Genomic DNA, 21,362 nt, shown 5'->3' with positions numbered 1-21,362 from the left:
ATGTATTAAAGGTTATAATGTTAATAAAAAGAGGAAATTAGTGTTGATTTTCATTTTAATAAATATACATTTATTATTTTACATTTACAGAATCCAGTATATTTAATGCTGTAACCAACTAACAATACTATTGCTAAGGGCTACCAGATACGTATTATATATGATACATATAAATTAACTATAATATATTCAATTTGTATTAGAGATAGCTCATATTTGTCGAACGTACATTTATCGCAAGAACACTTGTGTTCTACATTAAACCAGAAATGACTGGTCCCAAACCCTAAGCAGTGAATATATATTATTTCCTTTGCCATCACAATAAAAAAAAACGACACTATAATATTGATATTCTCATTCATGCGATTTGAATGCTGGATGAATTATTTATAAGCGACTTAGTATAAAAAGCTTGTGATACGTCAACAACTTCTTTATAATATATTATGGGGGCATATGATGTTTGGTTAAATGTTAAACCATAATTATCCGAAATGAAAATTACTTGAAATGGGTTTTGGTTTTATATAAAAAGTATAAATAAACTGTTTAGTAATAACATCATTTTTATAAGATACCTTGGTCTTATAAAAATGTCGTTGCGATTACGTCTACTTGACTGTTTTCCTAGACAAAAATTTACGCTTATTCATTTCTAAACAATGTAGTACATTCAAATAATCCTGAAAACTCTAGATAGTACACTTTTTCGTGGAAGAACAATAATTATGGTTTCAACACATCATACTTCGGCCCTTGAACACTTGGACTCATCTTTACAGCCAGTAATCCAATCTGTAGACAGTCTCATACCACAGTTCCAAAGCAAGGCATTATAAGCATCCAGAATACACCAAACAACACTTCCATACATTACAGTGCCCCGCACTATAAAGTACAAGTTTTTTCTATTCCGTCTCGGCCTGCAGTTTCATTATTCTAATGGGAAGAATGCCGACCATCTGTAAACATAACTGGTATTCTTCCTGCATAACCAATGCTGCCTCTTCATCAACCAGGCAGAAATGAACAACATTCTGATAAGATTCAAAGCTTTTCTGTATATTCCTGAGCTGTATCTTCTTGTCTACAGAAATCCTCTTCATGCTATTCCTTCCTATACAGGCATACGCACTCAGCACAGGCCGTATCATATCGTAAGTAAGCTTGGCTGGCATATTACCATCTTTATTTTTGACTGAATTTAGGAAGTTTTCGTAATTCTCAATGCTCTTCTCGCAAAGACTGTTGATCTTTTTTAATGAGTGTGGTGTGGGCCTTGCATTTGTCTTGTTTAACTTCTCAAGTTTTATGTTCAGTATTTCTGAATATACTTCTCCGAGTTCGTACCACAGCTGCCGACAGTACTGCAGGTAGTATACTGGGTTGATTTCTTTGAGTAGCTCTTCTAGCATGTCAACGCGTCTTTTATGCATTTTAGCTCTCCTCTCATCATCTTCTTCGAAGAAAGCTAGATAGCTGTAAGACTGTGAACTGTCCTGAATGAGTTCTATGTAATCTGAAGCTAGAGTATCAAGTTTGTAGTACTCCTTGGCTTTGTTCAGCCAGTCCTGGCAGCATAAGAAGACTACCTTTGCATCCTCAAAGGTCAGTAAGAACTTATCACCAATTTTATTCTCAAACTTGGAAACATCAAGGTCGGGAAAGGTCAGCTTTGTAAGGTCTCCACCACAGATGTTTTCATTGTCTTCCAGAGTGAGATTTGATAAATCTGTAAATTGAAGATAATAAATTAAAATAGTACTAAAATATTTGAGAGATTAATAAAGGTAATTTAGAAATGTTATGGTTGAGGAATGAAACCACAAGTTTGTCTGTATTACATTTTAAAACATAAACATTATCATAATTTAAGAAAAGGGCAATAAATGTAATGAATACATATATAATATAATGTAATTAATAATTAAAATGCTGTATTTTAGTTCAGATAAATTACTGTTAATGATAACATACCTGTAAAATCTTCAGTTAACTGTTCAGAATCATTCATAAGCCTTGCTCGAGATGCTGTCATCAACAAAATGCAATATTTAGCCCAACAGCGAGCCACATCAGCTGACCGATGTTGGAATGTCTCCATATTAGCAAGGGACACCTCATCACCTTCAATACACCGCAACTTCTCCTCATATTGCTCCAAGATCATAGAAGCAGCAGCTAAGTGATGTCTAGACTGGAGAAACCCATTCTGCTCAGCAAAAAATTGTGATAGTGTGGCTGAATTTAAGGCCCAGTCTATCGGCTCATAGTCATTGTACTGCAGCTGTCTGCGTAAAGTCACATGACAATACACCGCAGACTTTAAGTTCTCTTTCAGTGCACCATACACTTGTGCCAAGTAATACAAGGTCAGTGTGTGTGCCTTCTCAAGTACCATGATTTCTCCTATAGGGCTCTCCCCTGAGGGACTTACAATTTGCTCTATAGGCAAAGGTAACTGCAGTGTACATTTGAAGTTCTCATACAACTCTTTGGCATCCAGCAAGTAGGTTTTAGCCTTGCCAGGTTCTTCGCGATTTGACCAAAGAATGCCCAGGTTATTGTAGACAGTAATAAGTATGATAATTATCTCGGGTTTCGAAGCATTTGGGACGAGTAGTTCAACAGCTTCAGACAGGACCTTTTCACTTGACGTCAGTTCCTCTGTTTCCATGTCAATGATGCCTATGTTGAGTAGAACGGTACTCAACATAGCGCGGAGCGTGATTTCCTCGAGTGGGGTCCCACTGCCGAGCATATCCTTCAGACCATCCCTCATTCCAACAAGTATGTTCTTTGCCCTATATTTCGACACGTAGGGCTCATTTTCTGGGTCATTTTTGCTATCTTCGTCCAGCAGTTTACGAACTTTACCATAGTTTTCCTTGAAATCATTGAAAATCTCTTTCACGGACAAAGCTGAGCTCCCAGACATTTTTGGTATTGTATGTACAAAATCGATAATCTACGACGATGTGGTAGTAAAGTACTTATGTTTTAGAAAAAATAGTACTTATGCATATTACATAATATATACTGATAATTATTTGTTTTTTATAGTCATCTGAAGTAAATTACAGTTCTTTACTTGTTGGTTAGTTTTTGCTTTATAAAATTTATTATTCACTTCAATGCATTGTTGACATTTGTTGACTTCAATGACATAAGATCCGATTTTTAAATTGACGTTCTGAAAATCGTTTTGAAATTGGGTCGATTACATTAAATTTATAATTCTGCGTCTTAGGAACCATGCATGATTTGTTATAAGTGAACTGAAGATATTAGTTGTAGGAGAAAAATAGCTTCCAATTAACTTTTGATGAAATTATCGTCCATCTGGAGCAAGTACCTATGTTCTATGTGTATAATATTATGAATACAATAAGTAAGTCTTCATGGCTTAATATACTGCTTAATCAGAGCAAGCAAGTAGATCTGCGGTCAATCATTAGTATCATCATATTCCGTGTTTCGTGAGTAATAAGAAACTTTGAACGACACAGGTACCTAATCAAAGTGTTGTCGTAAATGGTTACCTACTACTTAATCATATTCCTAGAAATCGCTCTTGAAATAGATACTATTTACAAAGATAAAAACCAGTAAAGAATATAAAGATATCACAATATATAAAGATGACCTCGAGTAACATGTTCGATATCCGCGTAGGAGAAGCGTTTGTGGGATCCACGGATCCACCATTCATCAATGCTTGTCTTGTGGCTGTCTTTGTACAATCTACAATCTCCCTCGCCACAAAGATGAAATTCACTTGAGTGGGTGTTGTTTTTCCTATCTGTTTTGCGCAGGTAATTTTTGTAAAAAGGAAGTGGAATCAGTTTATTTATTGTTTTAATTCTCAAAAAAAGTTTTGTCTACATTAAAAATTTCAAATACATGTCTCATAAAAACATTTGAAGAGGAAGACTGAAGGCCATTTTTTATGCTCTGTACTATGTACATTTTTGTATCATTGTGGTCACAGATTAAAACGTCATCACGTCTGCAATACCTACGCACAAAGAACAATGTCTTTATTGTCTTACAGTTTTATCCCATGAGAATGATTAGCCGCTTAAGCAAAATCAAAGTTTTCTCCTGTCTCTACCTAATATTTACATTACTTTGAACTGAATCTGGTGTCTAAAAGGTGGGCGTGGTCCCTTATCCGTCACGTACCTACATTGATACAATAAGCCGATTTTACACTATACGCTTTCAGCACAGAGTATATTTTGGCGAGTCTGATGAAACCACGGACTGCAAAATGTGTAATTATAATTCATACCTCTTTACCGACTTTTCGTTTGATACTCCGCCGGTATTTGATTTGACGGGTCTATGTTTGGGTTTTGGCGCCAAACGCGCAGGGTGGCCTCTTTGCTCCTTTTTTAATAAAACGTACAAAAAAGTTCAGTAACTTAAAAAGGCTGAATATAAATTAAAAAGATAATCGTATGCTCAACTGAACAATAGTTGTTTCTAATGCGATATCCATAAAATCTTAAGAATTATTATAAATATAGACTCATTCGCAGCTGCAGGTGTTTCGTCCTACATACCTAGGCTAAGTTGAAGTATTGTTAGCTATTAAAGCTTAATAAAGCGTTTAATAAAAGGAACACATAATATCATTAGTTTGCACTGTTTATTCTTAAATCAAATACTTTATAATTTCATACACCATCTACCCGCAGATGGGTACACATCCATTCACCACTCGGCATAATTCCCTTATTCACAAATATATTATATAACATAATTTTACAGCTTTATTATTTACATTGTACTGTTTACAAATGTTAAAATACAAAAAATCCGTTCATAGTCAGTCCTTCATATAAAATATTATTAAAAAAAGATTATGTTATGAATAAGGAAAAAATATGCTTAAATCTAATAACAACATAGTTAAGTATGTTACAAACAGTGCTCTCTACGAATGGCCTGTGCCAATAATACATGTATTAGGAGCCTGTTGGAGGTTCTTGTTCCTCCATAGACAATGCTCGTGGAGGTGGTGTGTGGGCGTTCAGCTGAGAGAACACCTCCTTTTCTCCCAGGGCCAGAGGGTCAGGCTGTGTGGCAGGAGAAGGGCCAAACTCCATCATTGGAGATGGGGATACTGGCCTCACAACCCCTGCACCGGAAGCCTCCTGCTCCTCCAAAAACCTATCCATGTAGTCAGTGTGACCAGGATGCAATGTATACTTTTTCTTCTCCAAACGTGCTTTGTTTGCAAATATATCATGTCTTTCTGTCTTTTTCCATATGTAATAAAACTGCACCAACTCTCCAACTGAGCGAGTCCTTACTTTGTGTTGTCGTATTAAATGGAAGTCCTTGCCGTGGGCTTTTAGTCCATTTTCAAAGTTACGACACTCTTCTTCTGACCATAGGCTTGCATGAGCAGGCGTTTGGGCTGATATGCGTCGCCTTCTTAAGGCTTCCTCTACATTGTGACCACACTGTTGTAGTAGGAATAGGGCCTCTTCATCATCTCTTAACTGTTTTCCCTTAGGTACAGCATCAACACCTGTCGGGGAATTCATTGAACATATCTTTTTCATATAGTCCTCAGTAACTTTTTCTTCTAGAAAACTAGGGTTCCACAGTAACTTGTCCTCATTTTCATATGGCAGTGCATCATCATAGCTGCACAAACCCTCAGGTATTGCAGCCTGGTAGTCACTACCCACCATTATAGTCTTCTTCCAGTCATCCTCATCTGGACTGTAATCATAGTCATCTTCCTCTTCGGAAGGCGGTCTCGAGCCGGACCTAAGGCATCGCGTGGCTTCTGGACTAGTAGTCTCACTATACAACTGTTGTAAAGCTGATTCAGCTTTCTCAATCTCCTCAGGCACCACCTCGGGCACCTGCTCTGGGGCTACTGGGGCCTTCTCCATGGTTCTGTCGTATCCGTACAGAGCCAGTAGTTCCTCCAAGGGCATATCACCTTCCCTCTGAAGGCTGTTGAGTTCCGCTTTCGGGTCCTGTTGCTCTCCGGCGGCTAAAGCTTCTTCTTCGTCTAATGTTCTCTCGTCATCAAAGTCATTTACCATCATATCAACAGAGGGCTCGAATAGAGACTTGTCATTCCCCACTTCCATACTCGCATCGTGTTCGCTTACATTGGATACCAGCGCGCAATCTGACATGACTACCACGGTACCACACTATGGATAATGTATCACCATAACTTGATAAGTATTTAATGTTTTTATAATTAGTTTACGTAATTTAACATTTAAATTAATAAAAAACATTACAACTATGACATATTATGCGATTATAAAAGAAATATACGGAGAACAAAACAAAAATATTTTGACACGACATCCACAGTAAACCACAGGCCTTGACAATGTACTTTTTTAAAGATTAACAATATGTTTTTGGAATAAAGGCTTTTAAGATTTACAAGTTAGCAGTTTATTATTAACATTTAATTTTTATTTCACAATAATTATAGCACAAATTCATAAACTTTTGTTTTGATGTAAATAAAACTTTGTTCATTAAGTTATAAAAAAACTGCAAAGGCTGTACTCATAAACAACAGTGCGTAATAAACTAATTCTCTAAACACCGAAAGGTTATGACACTTATCAAAGCTCTCACTAATCAATGTCAAACAAATGTCTGTCAAGTGAATGCGTAGTCTTTCCGATAAATAATTGTGTTATTTGTAATTTAAACCAAATTAAAATGTTGTTTGGTAGCATTTATGTGTTTATAAAATAATTCGTGGTTCTGCCGGCTGAAACAATCATGATGTTGCGAATCCTATTTATATTGATTGTTACAATCGTCAAAGTAACGCACAGTTTTTCGGACATTGGAAAATGGGATTTGCCGCTGAATGGGGTAAGGGTATCTTTTATATCTCAATAAGTATCTAGATTTACAGTCATTTCATGATTCCTTCTTCAGATGTAATTATTTAGCTACAGTGTTGATAAACGGTTTATTGAAACCACGTATGGAAATGTATTATTACTGACTCATTTCAAGTACCTTGTATTTATAAAATGCTAATTGGCTGATAGCGCTAGTTGTTCTAAAACCACAAGAACAGTTCAGTAATCTAATAAGAAAACATTTTATATAACAGGAAAATTTTAAATGTTTCCTCTTCCTTTTAAAGTAAATGATAACAGTATTGTGAGTTTGACTTTATCAGGTTATTGCCAGAACTATTTATGAATATAATAATATGCATTATATATTGAAAATCTAAACAATATTTCTAATAATTTCAATTAGACACACTATTAGACCACAGATTCATTAAAAATATAAAGTTATAAAAAAAATAAGCTTAGGAAACTGTCTTATTATTCCCACTTAACTTTTTTAGTACTTCACAGAAGTTGTATGCTTGTTTCTTTTCTTTTTCAGGATAATTGTGTGTTTACCTTAGCTAAATCACTTTTTAAGGATTCGCAAGTCATTGTTATGTGTAAGTATAAACTCTGTTCTAGTGACCTGTATAATTTAATTGCATGTCCTGTGTGTATTTCACACATATGTCATTCATTTTCTCTCGAACCATGAATAATTGGTGTGAACTCATTACCTTTTTTATGACTCAAACATCTTTTTTACTCTTAGTTAAAATTATCTGAGATTATAGTATAGTTAACCAAATAATTTAAGAAATCTTTTATTATTTGCCCATAAACTCAGGAACAAAAATAAATGATTAAGTATGTGGGTACATACAAAATTTATAAATTTTAGTTTTCGTGCCACCTATTTTAATTTTGCCATTATTTTACAGTTTCCCCGAACACATTGCATAACTCAAAACCATTAAAGGGCTGTGTAATAGAATTTAATTAAAGCTAACCTTATTTTCATACAAAAAAAAACTTTTGAATACCTACTGCCTTTTTTTTTCAAGGTGGTTAAAAATAAGATTTTATTCATATTGCATGGTCCTAGTATTATAACAAAAACTTAATTTATATTTGTCAGATCCTTATTTCTCTTATTGGATACATTTTGCCTATCTCTTTCTGGTCAATCTGTCACAAAGTGATCTGTACTTCTTGAACAGATAGTGTATAAACTGCTCGGAATAATATTGAATTTAAATCCAACTGTGGTCCATCCAATCCAACAAATTATATAGTTGTAGCACACAGTATAACCTGCATAATGCCTATTTTAGTTTGTTATGCTTTCATGCAAAAATTATTTAACTCATGAAACTTTGTAGTGATGTTCTTGTAGAGATTAGAAGTAACATAGGGTTCGTTATACATGAACGCGGGCGGAGTAGCGGGCAACCGCTAGTTTAGATTGAAGGCCTTGATGGGCAAAAAGTACCTTCTACCAACAAACATTCGCCAGTATAATGAAAATTGTTCTATATTATTATTTGATATGGAAATTACTGTACACCCTAAAAAAAGGATATATCAACACAACATTTTGTCACGTGGGTTCTGGCTATAAAAAAAATATCGTATTCGGCCACGCGGCCAAAGCTTTGTACAAATCTAAAAGTTGTAAACTAAAACAAGCCTGCAGTCAATAAATTGAAAGTATTTTTAATTTGCCTCGAAAATAATTGGATATTAATGTGTTTTACATCAGAGACAAGTGTTGCCATACTTGCACGTAATGATATGGTTATTTACGAGTCATAGTATTTCTTATCTGATTTGAGTTTTCTAGGAAATTGAGAGATTGTTCTTGTACTCATTTGCGAAAATACCTTCCTTTCCGTCTATCGATTACGCTAACGCGTCTTAACACAACGTGAAACTTACGCGTGTCGTCAACCGATATTGATGCTTTAAAATAGGTCTTAATCCTGCCTTTACTTATGACATCAGTTACCGGTTGCCCTAGAATGATCGCTCTATTAAAAAAGACACTCTTCGAAAGTTACCAAAGCTGAATATGAGACTTCTGACAGACTATTTCTTCCAACTATAACTTAAGTCCCAAGTGCGCTATTTACAATTGCCGATGAATGAATGGAAAGTGGATTAAAATTCATTGTAATTTCAATGCGAATAGTTTCAAATTTTATCCAACTTATATTGATTCATTGGCAACAGTAAATAGCGGGATTGGAGCCCTAACTGTCGGAAAGATATCACTAATAATAATAAGACAGTGATGTTACCCAACACTGTACGGTCTTTAGTCTCTTGTCATAGCTATCTTTCTATAAAGAATAGGTTAAGTCGCGGGCAATCGCTAGTATTTCACCAACCACAGTACTCAGTTTCACGTCTTTATTATACATCTATTTACTATTGATAGAAATGTAAACAATATTGTCTGCTAATTACAATCATATTGATTTAATTGTTATCTTAATTTGCATTATACAATCGTACTATTATTTACTCGTTTGATATAACAGGTTGCTTGATACGTATAACTGTTGTTCGAACTGTTACTATTCCTTATATTACTCAATACCAAACTTTCACAAAACTAGAAATTTAAAAAATATTATCAATACGATCCACTACCTATCGTTATTTTGTTTCAATTGTTCAAGTGTACGTGTATTTTAGAATAACATTAGGTGTCCCGGCGAACTACGTACCGTCTAACAACAGATAAAAGTTTTATTTTTGCAACTTCTCCATGTTTTGTCCTCGTTTGAACCTTCCATGGACTTTCGAGAATATTTCAAGAGCAAAATAAGCTAAATCAGTTCCGGCGTTTTCAAGTTTTAGCGAAACTAACGAACAGCAATTCATTTTCATATATAAGAGAAGATATGTTTTACAGTCATGCATTTACGTAGGGAGGTTATGCTCACCTTTTGACTTACATCAGGCGGCCTACATACCATACTTCCACAACTGCAATTTTGGTTCTTGAAGAACCTTGGTGCTTTTAAGATATGGTCTCTCTTTCACACCTGAAATAATGTAACATTGTTATGTTAAAACTTGTTGGTAATTTGATTAATCATGGACAGATTAGTTAAAACGAAAATATTCATAAAAGTATTAATTTATTTGTATTCGTCGATAATAAACTATTTTACGTGACTAGGTTTTACAAAAATGCGGAGCAGGGAAAAAATGAAATCTGATCGACCGAAGTGGGTCAAAATCAAGTCCAAAAATACATACAGGTGAAACTAAGCTTGGAAAAAAAGTCTTAGTCATCCAGACTAAATATTATAAATTATAAATATAAACTGTTTGTTCTAATTTTGTGTTTACGATTATACTGCCACGTAGTTCGATGCTCTTGTGTCTACGTGAATATTCTTAGTACATCGAGTGGTCTGTAGTACTGTATGGTTCAGAAGATCCATACGTTATAGCTTTTATAAGGGCTATCACAGACCGGTCAGAAATGCTCGCGCGAACATGGATTGCTCCTTTGCTCAAAAGCACTCCGTTCTTTTGAGCAAATTATTTAATTTTCTTATCACATTTCTAAATTGTTGTCGCTGTGAAAGCAAGCCGCTGCTACGTAATGTTGTTTTCCGTCTCACTTCCACTCACACTTACCAGAAGTCTTCCTTCGAACCTAACAACTTTGTTTTGATTTGTAGAAGTCTATCAAACAAGCTTTTATATTTAAATAGGTAATGAACTTTGCGGCCCAGAATAGAGAATCGTGGATGGATTTGGGGGAGCTGTGACACAGTGGGCTAGAGAAAAGAAAAATGAACTTTGCTCTTCTGCCCAAAAATGCTCATATTATAGGAATATATATACAAAAGGCCTCGTATTGATAACATTTGTCAATAGATTCCGTTAATTAAAAAACGTGCAAACAGATTCAATCTTATCTGGACGCAGTGTTATCTGATGCTTTTAAGATAAATCGTTTGTATGTCCGGTGTTATCATGGTTCTATAGCTAGTTGTGTTGCAATTCGTGCTAGTATTATACTTCCGTACTAATCATTTTCCTATATGACGAATTGGCATTGAAATGTAGCATCCGTATTTCCCTTAGTATAGCGAAGATAGAAGTTCCTTATTGTCTATAGTTAAAAAAAATTGTTCCGTATCCAAAAGGAAAGCAGAACCCTATGGCTGCTTTCTATAAGTCGGTCAGTCTGTTAGACTTTATATCATGGAACAATTTGGCTAAACTTTAGACAGTTGAAATTTTCGCAGGTAACGTATTTTTTTTACATGGCATGCTATGGTAACAAATATTGAGAATTGTCATCAAAGTTGAATGCACGATCATTCCAATCGTTCCTTCAACTTTGATGGGTGACGAAAAATGTTGTATTTTTCTCGCAATTGATCTTGTGTTAGTGGTTGTATTCTTAAATTTGGCGAATGACACACTTTGTGACGAAAGAAGGACTTTTGCTGTTGTGAAATTGAGATAGTGCGGGCATTGCGCTCCCTCCCTCTCCTCACCTCACGGCTAAACCCAGCGTCACTCTGTTAACAGTGCACCAATTAGGCGCTTATTGGCGCCCTTACTAGTGTCAGTAAATGTCCTTGCTTTTCTAAATAAATAGCACAAAAAAAATAAAAGATAATTAATAATTAGCCTGTTTAATTGACACGGCCGCATAGCAACAACCGTGAAAGATAATCATACCATGAAAACGTTTTGTTTTCCTTTTCGGAATTACGGTCACAGTTGGTTTCGTTCACGTGTTTGTAATACATTGTCTGTTCACACCAATGGCATTACAAAATATGGAAACGGAATTACGAGTTTAGTACGATAGTGTGAATGCGGACAATAGATAAAATAAGATTGTAATCAGAATTGACGCGTTGTAAACCTTTTTGCTGGTTTATGGATTGGCTAAGTGATATCTTATTAACTAACGTACCAATACACAAACGACACTGTTAAATTCGCTCTTGAGTGTCATGCTGTTTTTATCACTGTAATATTGAGACAGATGTATATTTAACAACGCCATTTAGTAAAAGGCAATTTATGAAATGGGTTTTCCTCGACTTGTATTATTATTTGTTACTTAAAACATTTGAGAAAATGTTTTGCTGCTTAGTACAAGGATTTCCCTTATTTAGAGTCGAAGTATTTATATTACCATCTATTCCGGCGAACTACGTTCTGCCGAGCTGAACCATTCAAAGGCCACTTAAAAGCGTGCAAAAAAGCGTTCAAATCGATGTAGCCGTTTAGGTGAAGTTCCGTGGCATTCAGAAAAAAATAAAATAAAATGTTAAACTACCTTGTATCCTAGCTACAAAACATCTGATCAGTTTCATTAAGTTCATTCACATATTCATCTTTGTCCTGAATCTGAAATATGGCCTAAATGAAAAAACTTACCAACCTCTTTTGTTTCAGTAAAATGTGACGTAACGAACGATACAGAAGTAACAATTAACTATCAATGGGCAAAGACGATATGCTCTCCTGACTACTTACATTATTTTGAACAGGTAAGCTGTTACATAGTCAACGGATAATTGTGGAAAGGGACAAAAATGTTTCTGCCTACCTGTAGTGGGAGAATTTAGGGGTATCAAAATTTATTTTATTTTACTCTCGAATCAGGCTATTATTAATTCTGTGGTTAATGATGTCGTGTCGTGTGCCAATATCCTGTAAAATTTGTGCATCCAAAAAAACTTTTTGAGCTGTATTAAGAAATTACTCACAAATACCCACTTCTTGCATTTTGGCGTCTACTGCTGATTATCTGCCTCTTGCGAAGCTCTTTGAGACGTCCTTGACTTGAATTACCAGATTCCTCAGGACATCTTTAAACAGTCACCTATTACAAGTTATGCTTTCCAAAAGGAACAAAAAGCTTTTAGTACCCAAACACTAAGTTTGTTAAATATCTTTGGTAAGCATTATTGTAAAATTTTAAATACGAGTATAGTAACAATGTTTTATTATTTACTGCACGAAAGTAATGACCGGCACTAAAAAATCGTAAACCTACATTCGAGTGTGTAATAAAGAAATTTTTATTCCCTATTATGATAAGTATACCTACCTGCCTAAGTGCCTCGTTTTGACATTTCTTCTCAGGGTAGTCAGATAGGAATTAAATGTCGACTCTTGCGTTCTCAAAAAAAACATGCAAAAGTGATAAAATATCCTATTTGCAGAATAAATGATTTCATTTCCTACTAACAAGGTTTGATTCATAAAAGTTTAAATTTAACAAATCTCTCTGACTTAGCAATATCACAAATTATGCATTCAGCAGGCATAGCAAAATTGCCTTGCGGTAAAAGGCTGGCTTACGAAGACTATTAGGTAATCTATGCTTTGGCGTGGTTCTATCGTCAAAATTTTATGATTGCTTAATATGAGGGTGACTCATTATTTAATCTAATAAAGTAACCAGCATGTAAATGTCCCGCTGCATTGCCGGGGTAAAGGTATTTTTTCATTTAGTAAAGGATTTTAAACTCATTTTCTTTTCAATTTCTTACCAACAGCAAGTAGTCTCATGCACAAATAGAGTGGAGAGATCCGTTAGCGAAGTTAATGGTACAACCCCAATACACGTATTGAGGGAAGAGAAAAAGAAGTACATATGCCGGGACAACCACATCATATTTATTGAGAAAACTATACCCGAAGTAAAGACGGATGGGGTGCCGACTGTGTCGGTAAGTAACTGCTTCGGCCTATTTGAAATAAAAACTTTTCGATTTTTGCTTATATTGTTGATCATGAAAAAAACTATTCTAACTCAGGGATTTAAACCTTGTCGCGGGGGTGTAGGGTTCCGCAAACATTCAAGTCATGTCCAAGACTCAGAACATTTGTGAATCTTGTAAGTGCTTGTCCTTTATGGTGAATGCCCCCTGAAACGTCCCTGTAGGATACTTGGCGATTTGGCTTTTCTTACTCACCGGATATCAAGTGTTTTTCGTTTCTTTTTTAAAGTAATATTATTGCGTGTGTGAAAAAGCCATAATATTACCCCTCAGGATCAGGTATAAAGAAAGGATCGCGTCGTATTTGTTTTAGAAATCAGCACATCACAACCTTTTGACTGTTGAGAATGAAGGCATTTACGTCCTGAAAATGTCACTGTCTTCCAACAAGCAATTCAGAGCGACTGCCAGTGTGGAAATGGCGGCGCCTTCTGGTTACCTCTCTGCTGCTATCTGGCCGCTTTTACCGGTAAGGGTAATGAAAGAATAAGTGGCTTTTGTTCTTCAGTTTTGTGCTTGAAGCGGAAGATGCTCGAAAAGCAAACACTTGAAAAGACAAGCAGAGACATTGCGATAAAATTTAACCACACCTTTAGGTTGTTGAAACTTTAAAATACCGTACTTACTATCATTATTTCTTAGGCAAGAAACTGTACTATTTCAAATTATGTAAAAAAATATGCAAAAAAAAATACTTTTGCTAAATCTTCGCATTTTTTCCGCTTTCTTGCCCATTACTGCAATGTCTTGCTGTCAAGGATCAGCTAATCATACTATCTATCATTTGAGGAATTACAATTTTGAACTTTATTTCCTCAAATGAGATATCATATTCTGACAAAATTCCTTTGAATTCTAGTTCTTCGGTATAATGTGTGGTGTGTATACCCTGCTATGCACTGGTTGGTTGCTTGTCTGCTGGTTACAATGGAGGGACCTCCTCCGCATACAGTACTGGATAGGAGGCGTTGCCCTCCTTGGCATGGTTGAGAGTGCCACGTATTATGGCGTTTATTCTTCCATTAATAGTTCAGGGTGAGTTTGTGCTATAAAATTTACTGCATGTTATACTTGTTCTGTCACTAAAAATACCCGTTTTCTGATCAGCTTAATCCTAACAAAGTTCTAATTAAAAGCTATGATGAAATTACTGCCTTTTTTCCACAGCATAATTTAAGAGACATTCTAAAATATCTTCTAATATTATATTTTTTGTGCATGCTGACAGTTGGGGATATCGTTTTGAGATTTTTAGATTTGAATTATTTCGATACTTAACAATTGTTTTGATTTCAGTTATTTCAACGCCGAAGTGTATATGTTCGCCGAGTGGATATCCGTCGCTAAGCGGGCTTTAGCGAGGATGCTAGTCATTATTGTTTCTCTAGGATTCGGAATCGTCAAGTAAGTGATGTATTTTTCTCATCTTCCATAAGCTTTTTATTTATTTTTGAAGAAAAATATTAAGTGATACATAAATGTATAACGTCAAGTTGCGAATTTGCTCCTAAAGTATTCTTGGATCTTTTGGCCACGTGGCGTGGCTTTGAATAATTTCCATACCAACCCTTTCATTGCCCCGTTCCATTTCATTCTACCCTTGGATATCAAATAGTAAATCTCTACCTTATAGATTTTAACTTGTGATTAACTGAATATATCGAACATTAGAGCTTTATGTCAGCTCCTTCGGAGTTTATCACATGCCAAATGTTTGACCGTGTGGTGTGTCGCGTGCAGGCCGCGGCTGGGCCCGGCCCTGCAGCGCGTGGTGGGCACGGGCGTGCTGTGGGGCGTGCTGGGCGGCATCAACGCGTGGCTGCGCCTGCACCACAAGGCCAACGACTCCAACCGCGACCTGCTGCTGTCCGAGGTGCCGCTGTCGCTGCTCGACAGCGCCATCTGCTGGTGGGTGTTCGTCTCACTCGCGCACACCATGAGGACCTTGCAGCTCAGGAGGTTAGTCACTCTCGCATAGTTAGGTAACGATGTCAACTAAGGCCTATTATCTGAGTAAACTCTGACAAATGACTGTCTGACCCTGATAAACCTATAGATCGTGACAGAGGTGACACTTTTTATATTATCAATCGGATCACAGTTTCGTACGCTACCCTCAATTTAAGTCTTGGGGTGAACATGAAACACACATAAGTGCGGTGCACGGTGTTGTTTGTCATTCTACATATAAATAGCTGTACCACATCACACAACGCGTGGCGTTGCTAGATTTAAATAATTTCATGACCCGTATTTCAAATAAACGCGAAATATTACACAAATACTAAATAATTTGTCCCATTTGCTGATTTACGATACTGTAATATACGTAAACACGTTTTCTAATTGTTACAGAAACACAATAAAGTTGTCGCTATACAGACATTTCACGAACACGCTGATATTCGCCGTGATATCATCCATTGTGTTCATGCTGTACTCTATCAAATCATACAGAGTGCTTCCCTGCATTACAGTAAGTATCTAATAAAAACACACAATTATTACGACCCTGAAGGATCCCACGACTAAGCAAAAATCATTCTTCATCCATTTGTCTTTTACTTTTTTTTAGGAGAATGACGTCTATAAAGCCGATATATTTACAAAATAAAGTAAGAATTCATAACGATCAAGTTTAGTGTGGGTTTAGGGCATACTTTTTTGATATTTGACAAACTAAAGAGGTCATCATCGGCGTAGCATTTTCTCAACTATGTTGGGTTCGGCTTCCAGTTTAACCGGTTTCAGCTGTACGTGTTTTATAAGGATCGACTGTCTATCTGACCTCTTCAACCGAGTTACCTGGGCAACACGACACCCCATACCCCATAGTGAGACTGGTCGTCAGACATTAAAGCCTCTGACTACCTGTAACGACTGCCAAAGATCTATGAAAAACAACCGGGACCCACAATTTTGACGTACCTTCTGAAACACGGAGGAATTCGTTATGAAAAAGATGGTCACCCATCTACAGACCAACTGCGTCAAGCGTAGCTTAGAAAATGGAGTGTATTTTTCTCCGAGTTCTCTATCTTTTCTTTTTTTAAGACACTACACAAGACACTCACAATACCTTCAAAGTATTCCTAAAAACTATTCCTTAAATAATTTCTATAGGAATGGAAAGAGGTTTGGATGGACGAGGCGTACTGGCACATCCTGTTCGCTAGCGTGCTGAGCGTCATCATGGTCCTGTGGCGGCCCACCAACAACAACCAGCGCTACGCCTTCACGCCGCTCTTGGACAACGCTGATGATGACGAAGGTACAAGTCGAACTAGATTCATAACCATTACCGTAACGTTTTAAACGTCTGGAAAACGAATTATTAAAAAAAAAAATATTTTGAGATATTTTGCCTAGTTATTACAAACTTTAATTTTTCTTAAATTATTATGCTTGACATCCTAAGGATAGAAAATTTGCCTAGTCTTCCTTTGCTACTGAGTACTGACGGGTTTTTTTGCCTTAACTAGTCCACATTTATTGAAGTTATGGTTCAGAGCATGAGTGTCGTGTAAATGAGTAAAACATTACATCTGTTAATCCTGAAAAGCAGTAAAAGCCTACGCTCACAGCCTACGTGACTCATATCACGTAAATATATATTTTCTTTCCTTTCACTTTTTTATACCAAGCTTTTTTAGTGTGCCAGTTTTTCTTATCGTAGTAAATGATTTGTACTACTTTTACAATCGTTAATACCTATTATGAGGAAGATGATGTTGGTTAAACTTTAAAATTTTTTAAATAACCCACAGACGAAGAAGAACAATTCGTGAACGACGCATACGGAGTGAAGATGCGCGGCAGCAGCACAAGCGAGACGGGCGAGGCGCGCGAGGCAGCTGAGACCAACAACAGCCTCGACTCCGACCTGCGCTGGGTCGAGGAGAACATACCCACCAGCTCGCTCCCACTGCTGGACTCCGACGAAGAAATCATTAACACTAAGTTTGAAGTGTCCAAAATGCAGTAATTACTTAAGTCAAGTGTATAAAGTATTATTGTAACTGTCGTTTGAGGTTTTATTTCATATCTGAATTGTTTTACCTATTTACTTGTGAAGGACTGCACTGGGAATGAATAGGAATTGTATTATGGTGAAGGAGCACTGTATGAAGTTCATATTAGTCCCGATTTTTGCTATAATGAAAGGTCGTGTAGCAGCAAATAACTTCCACAATAACGACGAGTTTTGGTTCAAGAAATAGTCATCATAGTACAGAGGCATCAGAAATGTAGGTAAGGGTAATCATTTTTCAAGTGTCAAGACTGTCAAGGTGTATAATTATATTTATTTTCCCTTCGGTTGCAATAAAGCAATACAGTGGTTTTAAAACTTTTATTTATACATACACATTTAAATATATTTGTTCTTTAGACATGATCTTTGGTATATAAAATATAATATTGGTATATGGCCACAATACATTACAATAAAATGGAAGTTTAATAGAATTCAGTCGATACAGCGTAAATCAGTAATAGATTATAACAATAATTTAATATTTATGAAATTAAAAACTATATGCTACGTAATATAATTAAAATACTTTGTGCTCTCTAACTATTGTAATGGAAAACATTTATTGGAAATATGATTCAATCATTCATAAAATACGAAGACAGGTTGCAAGTCTGACGTTTAGACGAACGTCTGTGGTTTTAATAATCCCCTAGTAGTTCCTTATGTAATTACTGATACAGGCGAAAAATAATGTCATCATAAAATAAAACAAAAATTAGATTGGAGTAGCCTTACTCATTAATGCCTTAAGTACAAGTTGTGTAATTGATTTTGTAACACGTAAATCTGTGTCTGAAGGAATGTTTCATATTTGGTTTTTCAATCATTACTTTAACTTTTCACACACAAAAACATTTCCTTTCAGTTCAGGTCGTAAACCCAGAGAATATTTATATCTCACCGAATGATACACAATACAAATACATTTTCAAAATTTTCAATCATTCAAAACCGTTCAATATCAGAAAACAATACTATAATTATTGGGGATCGAAATTTTAAATCATATAAAATCACGGGTTTCGAAAATATCGTAGGACAAATTACTACAGACTGGAAGTACGAAATACGAACTCATTGGTATTCTCGGGCTATCGTACCGGACGCCGGATGCAATACGTCCTATAACCAATTAGGGGAGAACATTCTCATTCAATCGAAAAGCGCTGCTAACAGCATATAAATGTAAAATATCAATCCATTATAAATATTACTTCATGATCAAATTAATACTATTCATAATCTTCACTTAAATATAACTTATTCACATTATAGATAAAATTTCGTCATGTATAAAATTAACTACGACCATAACCTTTTACATTGCAAGCTTAATAAAAGCAAAGTTAATTGTTATCGTAATAGAAATCGTAATCTTCTGGTTCGTCGGGAATGTGTGGCGGGTCTTTCGGGATATCGATACCTTCCGCGTCAAGTAATCGTACTTTGATATCCATTGAGAGTAAAGTTTGCAAATCGTTTTCGAACGTTTTGCTTAACATTTTCTCCTTTAGAAGAGCGTTAACCCCATCCGTCCAGAAATCGAATATCTGCTCGTCGGGGGCCACGAAATCTAATGAAGGCATTTCTGCTGACTTGAGGATCAGAGAGAATGCTAAATGTGGTGATATCTTTCTTCCCCTACTTCCTTCCTTCATATGCGGACAGTCCTTGCCAGTGATGACACACTTTATATCCGAAACTGCCAATTTGTTACACAACTCTTCTAAACTCGGCGTACTCTTTTCGTCGCAGTCACCATAATGCAACACTTTATGATTCGGCGAGAGGCGAATGAACCAGAATTTGTCCTTCATCCTCTGACCTCTAGACGTGTACTTTTTAAATCTCGTTCCTCCAACTAATACGCCTAACCTTTGCTGTTGAATGAGATCAATTATTTCGGGAGTTATTTTCTCTTTTAATTCAACTATGGGCCTGGCAGTTGACTCCCATTCTTCCCTATTATTCCTTTCTTGTTGCCATAGCTGTGTGATTTCTGTGTAGGTTAATTGGTTTATCTTTTGTCTGAACTTGTCAAAGCCTTTTGGGGCAGCAGACAGTGCTCTGCTGATTTGTTCTCTGACAACACTAGATACTTTGATGAAGTCCTCGGTGGTAGCTCTCATTTCCTTCCAGGTTTTATTTAGTAGGACTATGCATATGCAGAAAAGTTCTTCAAAAGGCCTGTCATGGTTGAAGAACAATGGGTGGTAAGTTTGTCCCTGTTCACTTGGTGGGTCTCCAATGTGCAGGATGTCACAGAGTAACTTTACCAACTCCACGCTGGTCTTGCCAAAAGGACATTCATGTTCATCGGCTCTGCAACTGTTTTCTAAGACAATCTTTGTGTAATCCTCTGAATAGTTTCGGGCAAAGTACAACATGCAGTCTAAAGCCAGCACTCCTGGAGGTACTTCATTGAAATCTTTGATTGGATCAATTTCACATTTGAAACCAAGCTTTTTGAAGTCTTTAGAATATGATCCAAGGGGCCGTCTCATTGTGACTTCTATATTAGGGTTGTTATCATTTTCAAAGGCAACTTTTCTGAGCTCCTTAATTTTTTCTAGTGATTCCTGTTCTTGGGAATCAGCCCTTTGTCTCATTTTAGGTTCTAATAACCCTAGCATCAGAGTCTGAAGGACATAAAGCTGGTGAGATAGCTCTGTGCCTAATCCTTGGTCTGAAGCATTCTTACTAAACTCACTTGCACCAATAAGGTTTTCATATATCACACATCTAACTTGTTTGGAAGACAATGTGGCAGCAATTGTTTTTCTTTTTGTCATATCAGCTTTTGAAAAAATTGCATTTATGAGGGCTATAGCATTCTGTTGAATTATAATATCTTGGTGAGGGTTCTGTAGGTGGGAGATCAAACTGGGAATGGTAATTTCCTTTTCAACATGTGAGTTCTTTGAGCTGTTCAGCACTATGTTCTCAAGAATGGATAAACAACACTGGGTCACTTTGGCATCCTGGACACTAGCCTGGTTGTTAACAAAACTGGCAACTTTATTAATGAATTGGTTCTCAAGGACATCCCAGAATATGACCCCATGGTCCATGAGTTCTACGAATGTAATGAGAGCATACTTGAGCGAGTTTCCTTTGAATTTACCACTTTCGATGTTGTTTATGATCAAAGTCAAACCTTTTTTGTTGAAAAACTCATGTGCGAAGGTTGGATCGCTACTTAGAACGGACAGTTTCGTAAGAGCAGCTACTTGCTCAGCTTCCGTTCCATTGCTTATCTTGCCGAGGATGTCCTGAACAGTTTTCGCTGGCGACAACTCTAAACGCAAAACAGACCCATTTTTTATTTCATTACGGTTTTTCTCTGTTATGTAATTCTGGTTGTTACTCTCGGAAAATTGTAAAGCGTAGTTCTCAGGGTCTGGGAGACCCCAAGGCTTGCATAAAAGTTGAATAATACTGGACAAAGGCTGACTTTGATCGAATTCTATCAACTGTGGTACCTTGTCTGCAGCATTTAGCATCTCCACAGCGATCTTGAGGATCGTCGAATCCTTTTCTTTTGTTGCCGACGGCATTTTTATTGGTTTAGTAGACATTTATCGAACATTTGACACGAAGACAGTCACCACAACACACCACACCTCGCGAATTTACAAGTTATTTTCCCGTAGAATAATTACAATCTTATCGGAGCTGTCAAGCATGTCAATT

General features: G+C 36.3%; 4 protein-coding genes across 4 annotated transcripts; 1 reads left to right on the top strand and 3 right to left on the bottom strand.

Moving 5' to 3' along the window:
- Nucleotides 1–37: 37 nt before the first annotated feature.
- LOC113497275 (protein KBP homolog) lies at nucleotides 38–3,178 on the bottom strand. Its single transcript, XM_026876751.1, has 2 exons — nucleotides 1,981–3,178; nucleotides 38–1,735 (listed from the first exon to the last, which is right to left on the bottom strand). Exons 1-2 carry the CDS (start codon nucleotides 2,939–2,941, stop codon nucleotides 912–914), a joined length of 1,785 nt encoding a protein of 594 aa, XP_026732552.1. The 5' UTR covers nucleotides 2,942–3,178; the 3' UTR covers nucleotides 38–911.
- Nucleotides 3,179–4,822: 1,644 nt separating this feature from the next.
- Nucleotides 4,823–6,297, bottom strand: LOC113497280 (mesoderm induction early response protein 1). The gene has a single exon (XM_026876760.1). It carries the CDS (start codon nucleotides 6,168–6,170, stop codon nucleotides 4,977–4,979), a length of 1,194 nt encoding a protein of 397 aa, XP_026732561.1. The 5' UTR covers nucleotides 6,171–6,297; the 3' UTR covers nucleotides 4,823–4,976.
- A 328-nt stretch (nucleotides 6,298–6,625) lies between these two features.
- LOC113497279 (transmembrane protein 87A) lies at nucleotides 6,626–17,657 on the top strand. Its single transcript, XM_026876759.1, has 11 exons — nucleotides 6,626–6,879; nucleotides 7,414–7,474; nucleotides 12,300–12,394; nucleotides 13,409–13,582; nucleotides 13,947–14,102; nucleotides 14,493–14,668; nucleotides 14,930–15,037; nucleotides 15,374–15,592; nucleotides 15,989–16,109; nucleotides 16,757–16,904; nucleotides 17,401–17,657. Exons 1-11 carry the CDS (start codon nucleotides 6,784–6,786, stop codon nucleotides 17,616–17,618), a joined length of 1,572 nt encoding a protein of 523 aa, XP_026732560.1. The 5' UTR covers nucleotides 6,626–6,783; the 3' UTR covers nucleotides 17,619–17,657.
- Nucleotides 17,658–17,919: 262 nt separating this feature from the next.
- Nucleotides 17,920–21,331, bottom strand: LOC113497273 (engulfment and cell motility protein 1). The gene has a single exon (XM_026876749.1). The coding sequence runs from the start codon at nucleotides 21,245–21,247 to the stop codon at nucleotides 19,016–19,018; it is 2,232 nt and encodes a 743-aa protein (XP_026732550.1). The 5' UTR covers nucleotides 21,248–21,331; the 3' UTR covers nucleotides 17,920–19,015.
- Between the last annotated feature and the right edge of the window lie 31 nt (nucleotides 21,332–21,362).

The sequence above is a fragment of the Trichoplusia ni genome, chromosome 9 (genome assembly GCF_003590095.1).
Source record: "Trichoplusia ni isolate ovarian cell line Hi5 chromosome 9, tn1, whole genome shotgun sequence".
Taxonomy (NCBI): domain Eukaryota; kingdom Metazoa; phylum Arthropoda; class Insecta; order Lepidoptera; family Noctuidae; genus Trichoplusia; species Trichoplusia ni.
This window is presented reverse-complemented; position numbering and strand designations above follow the sequence as displayed.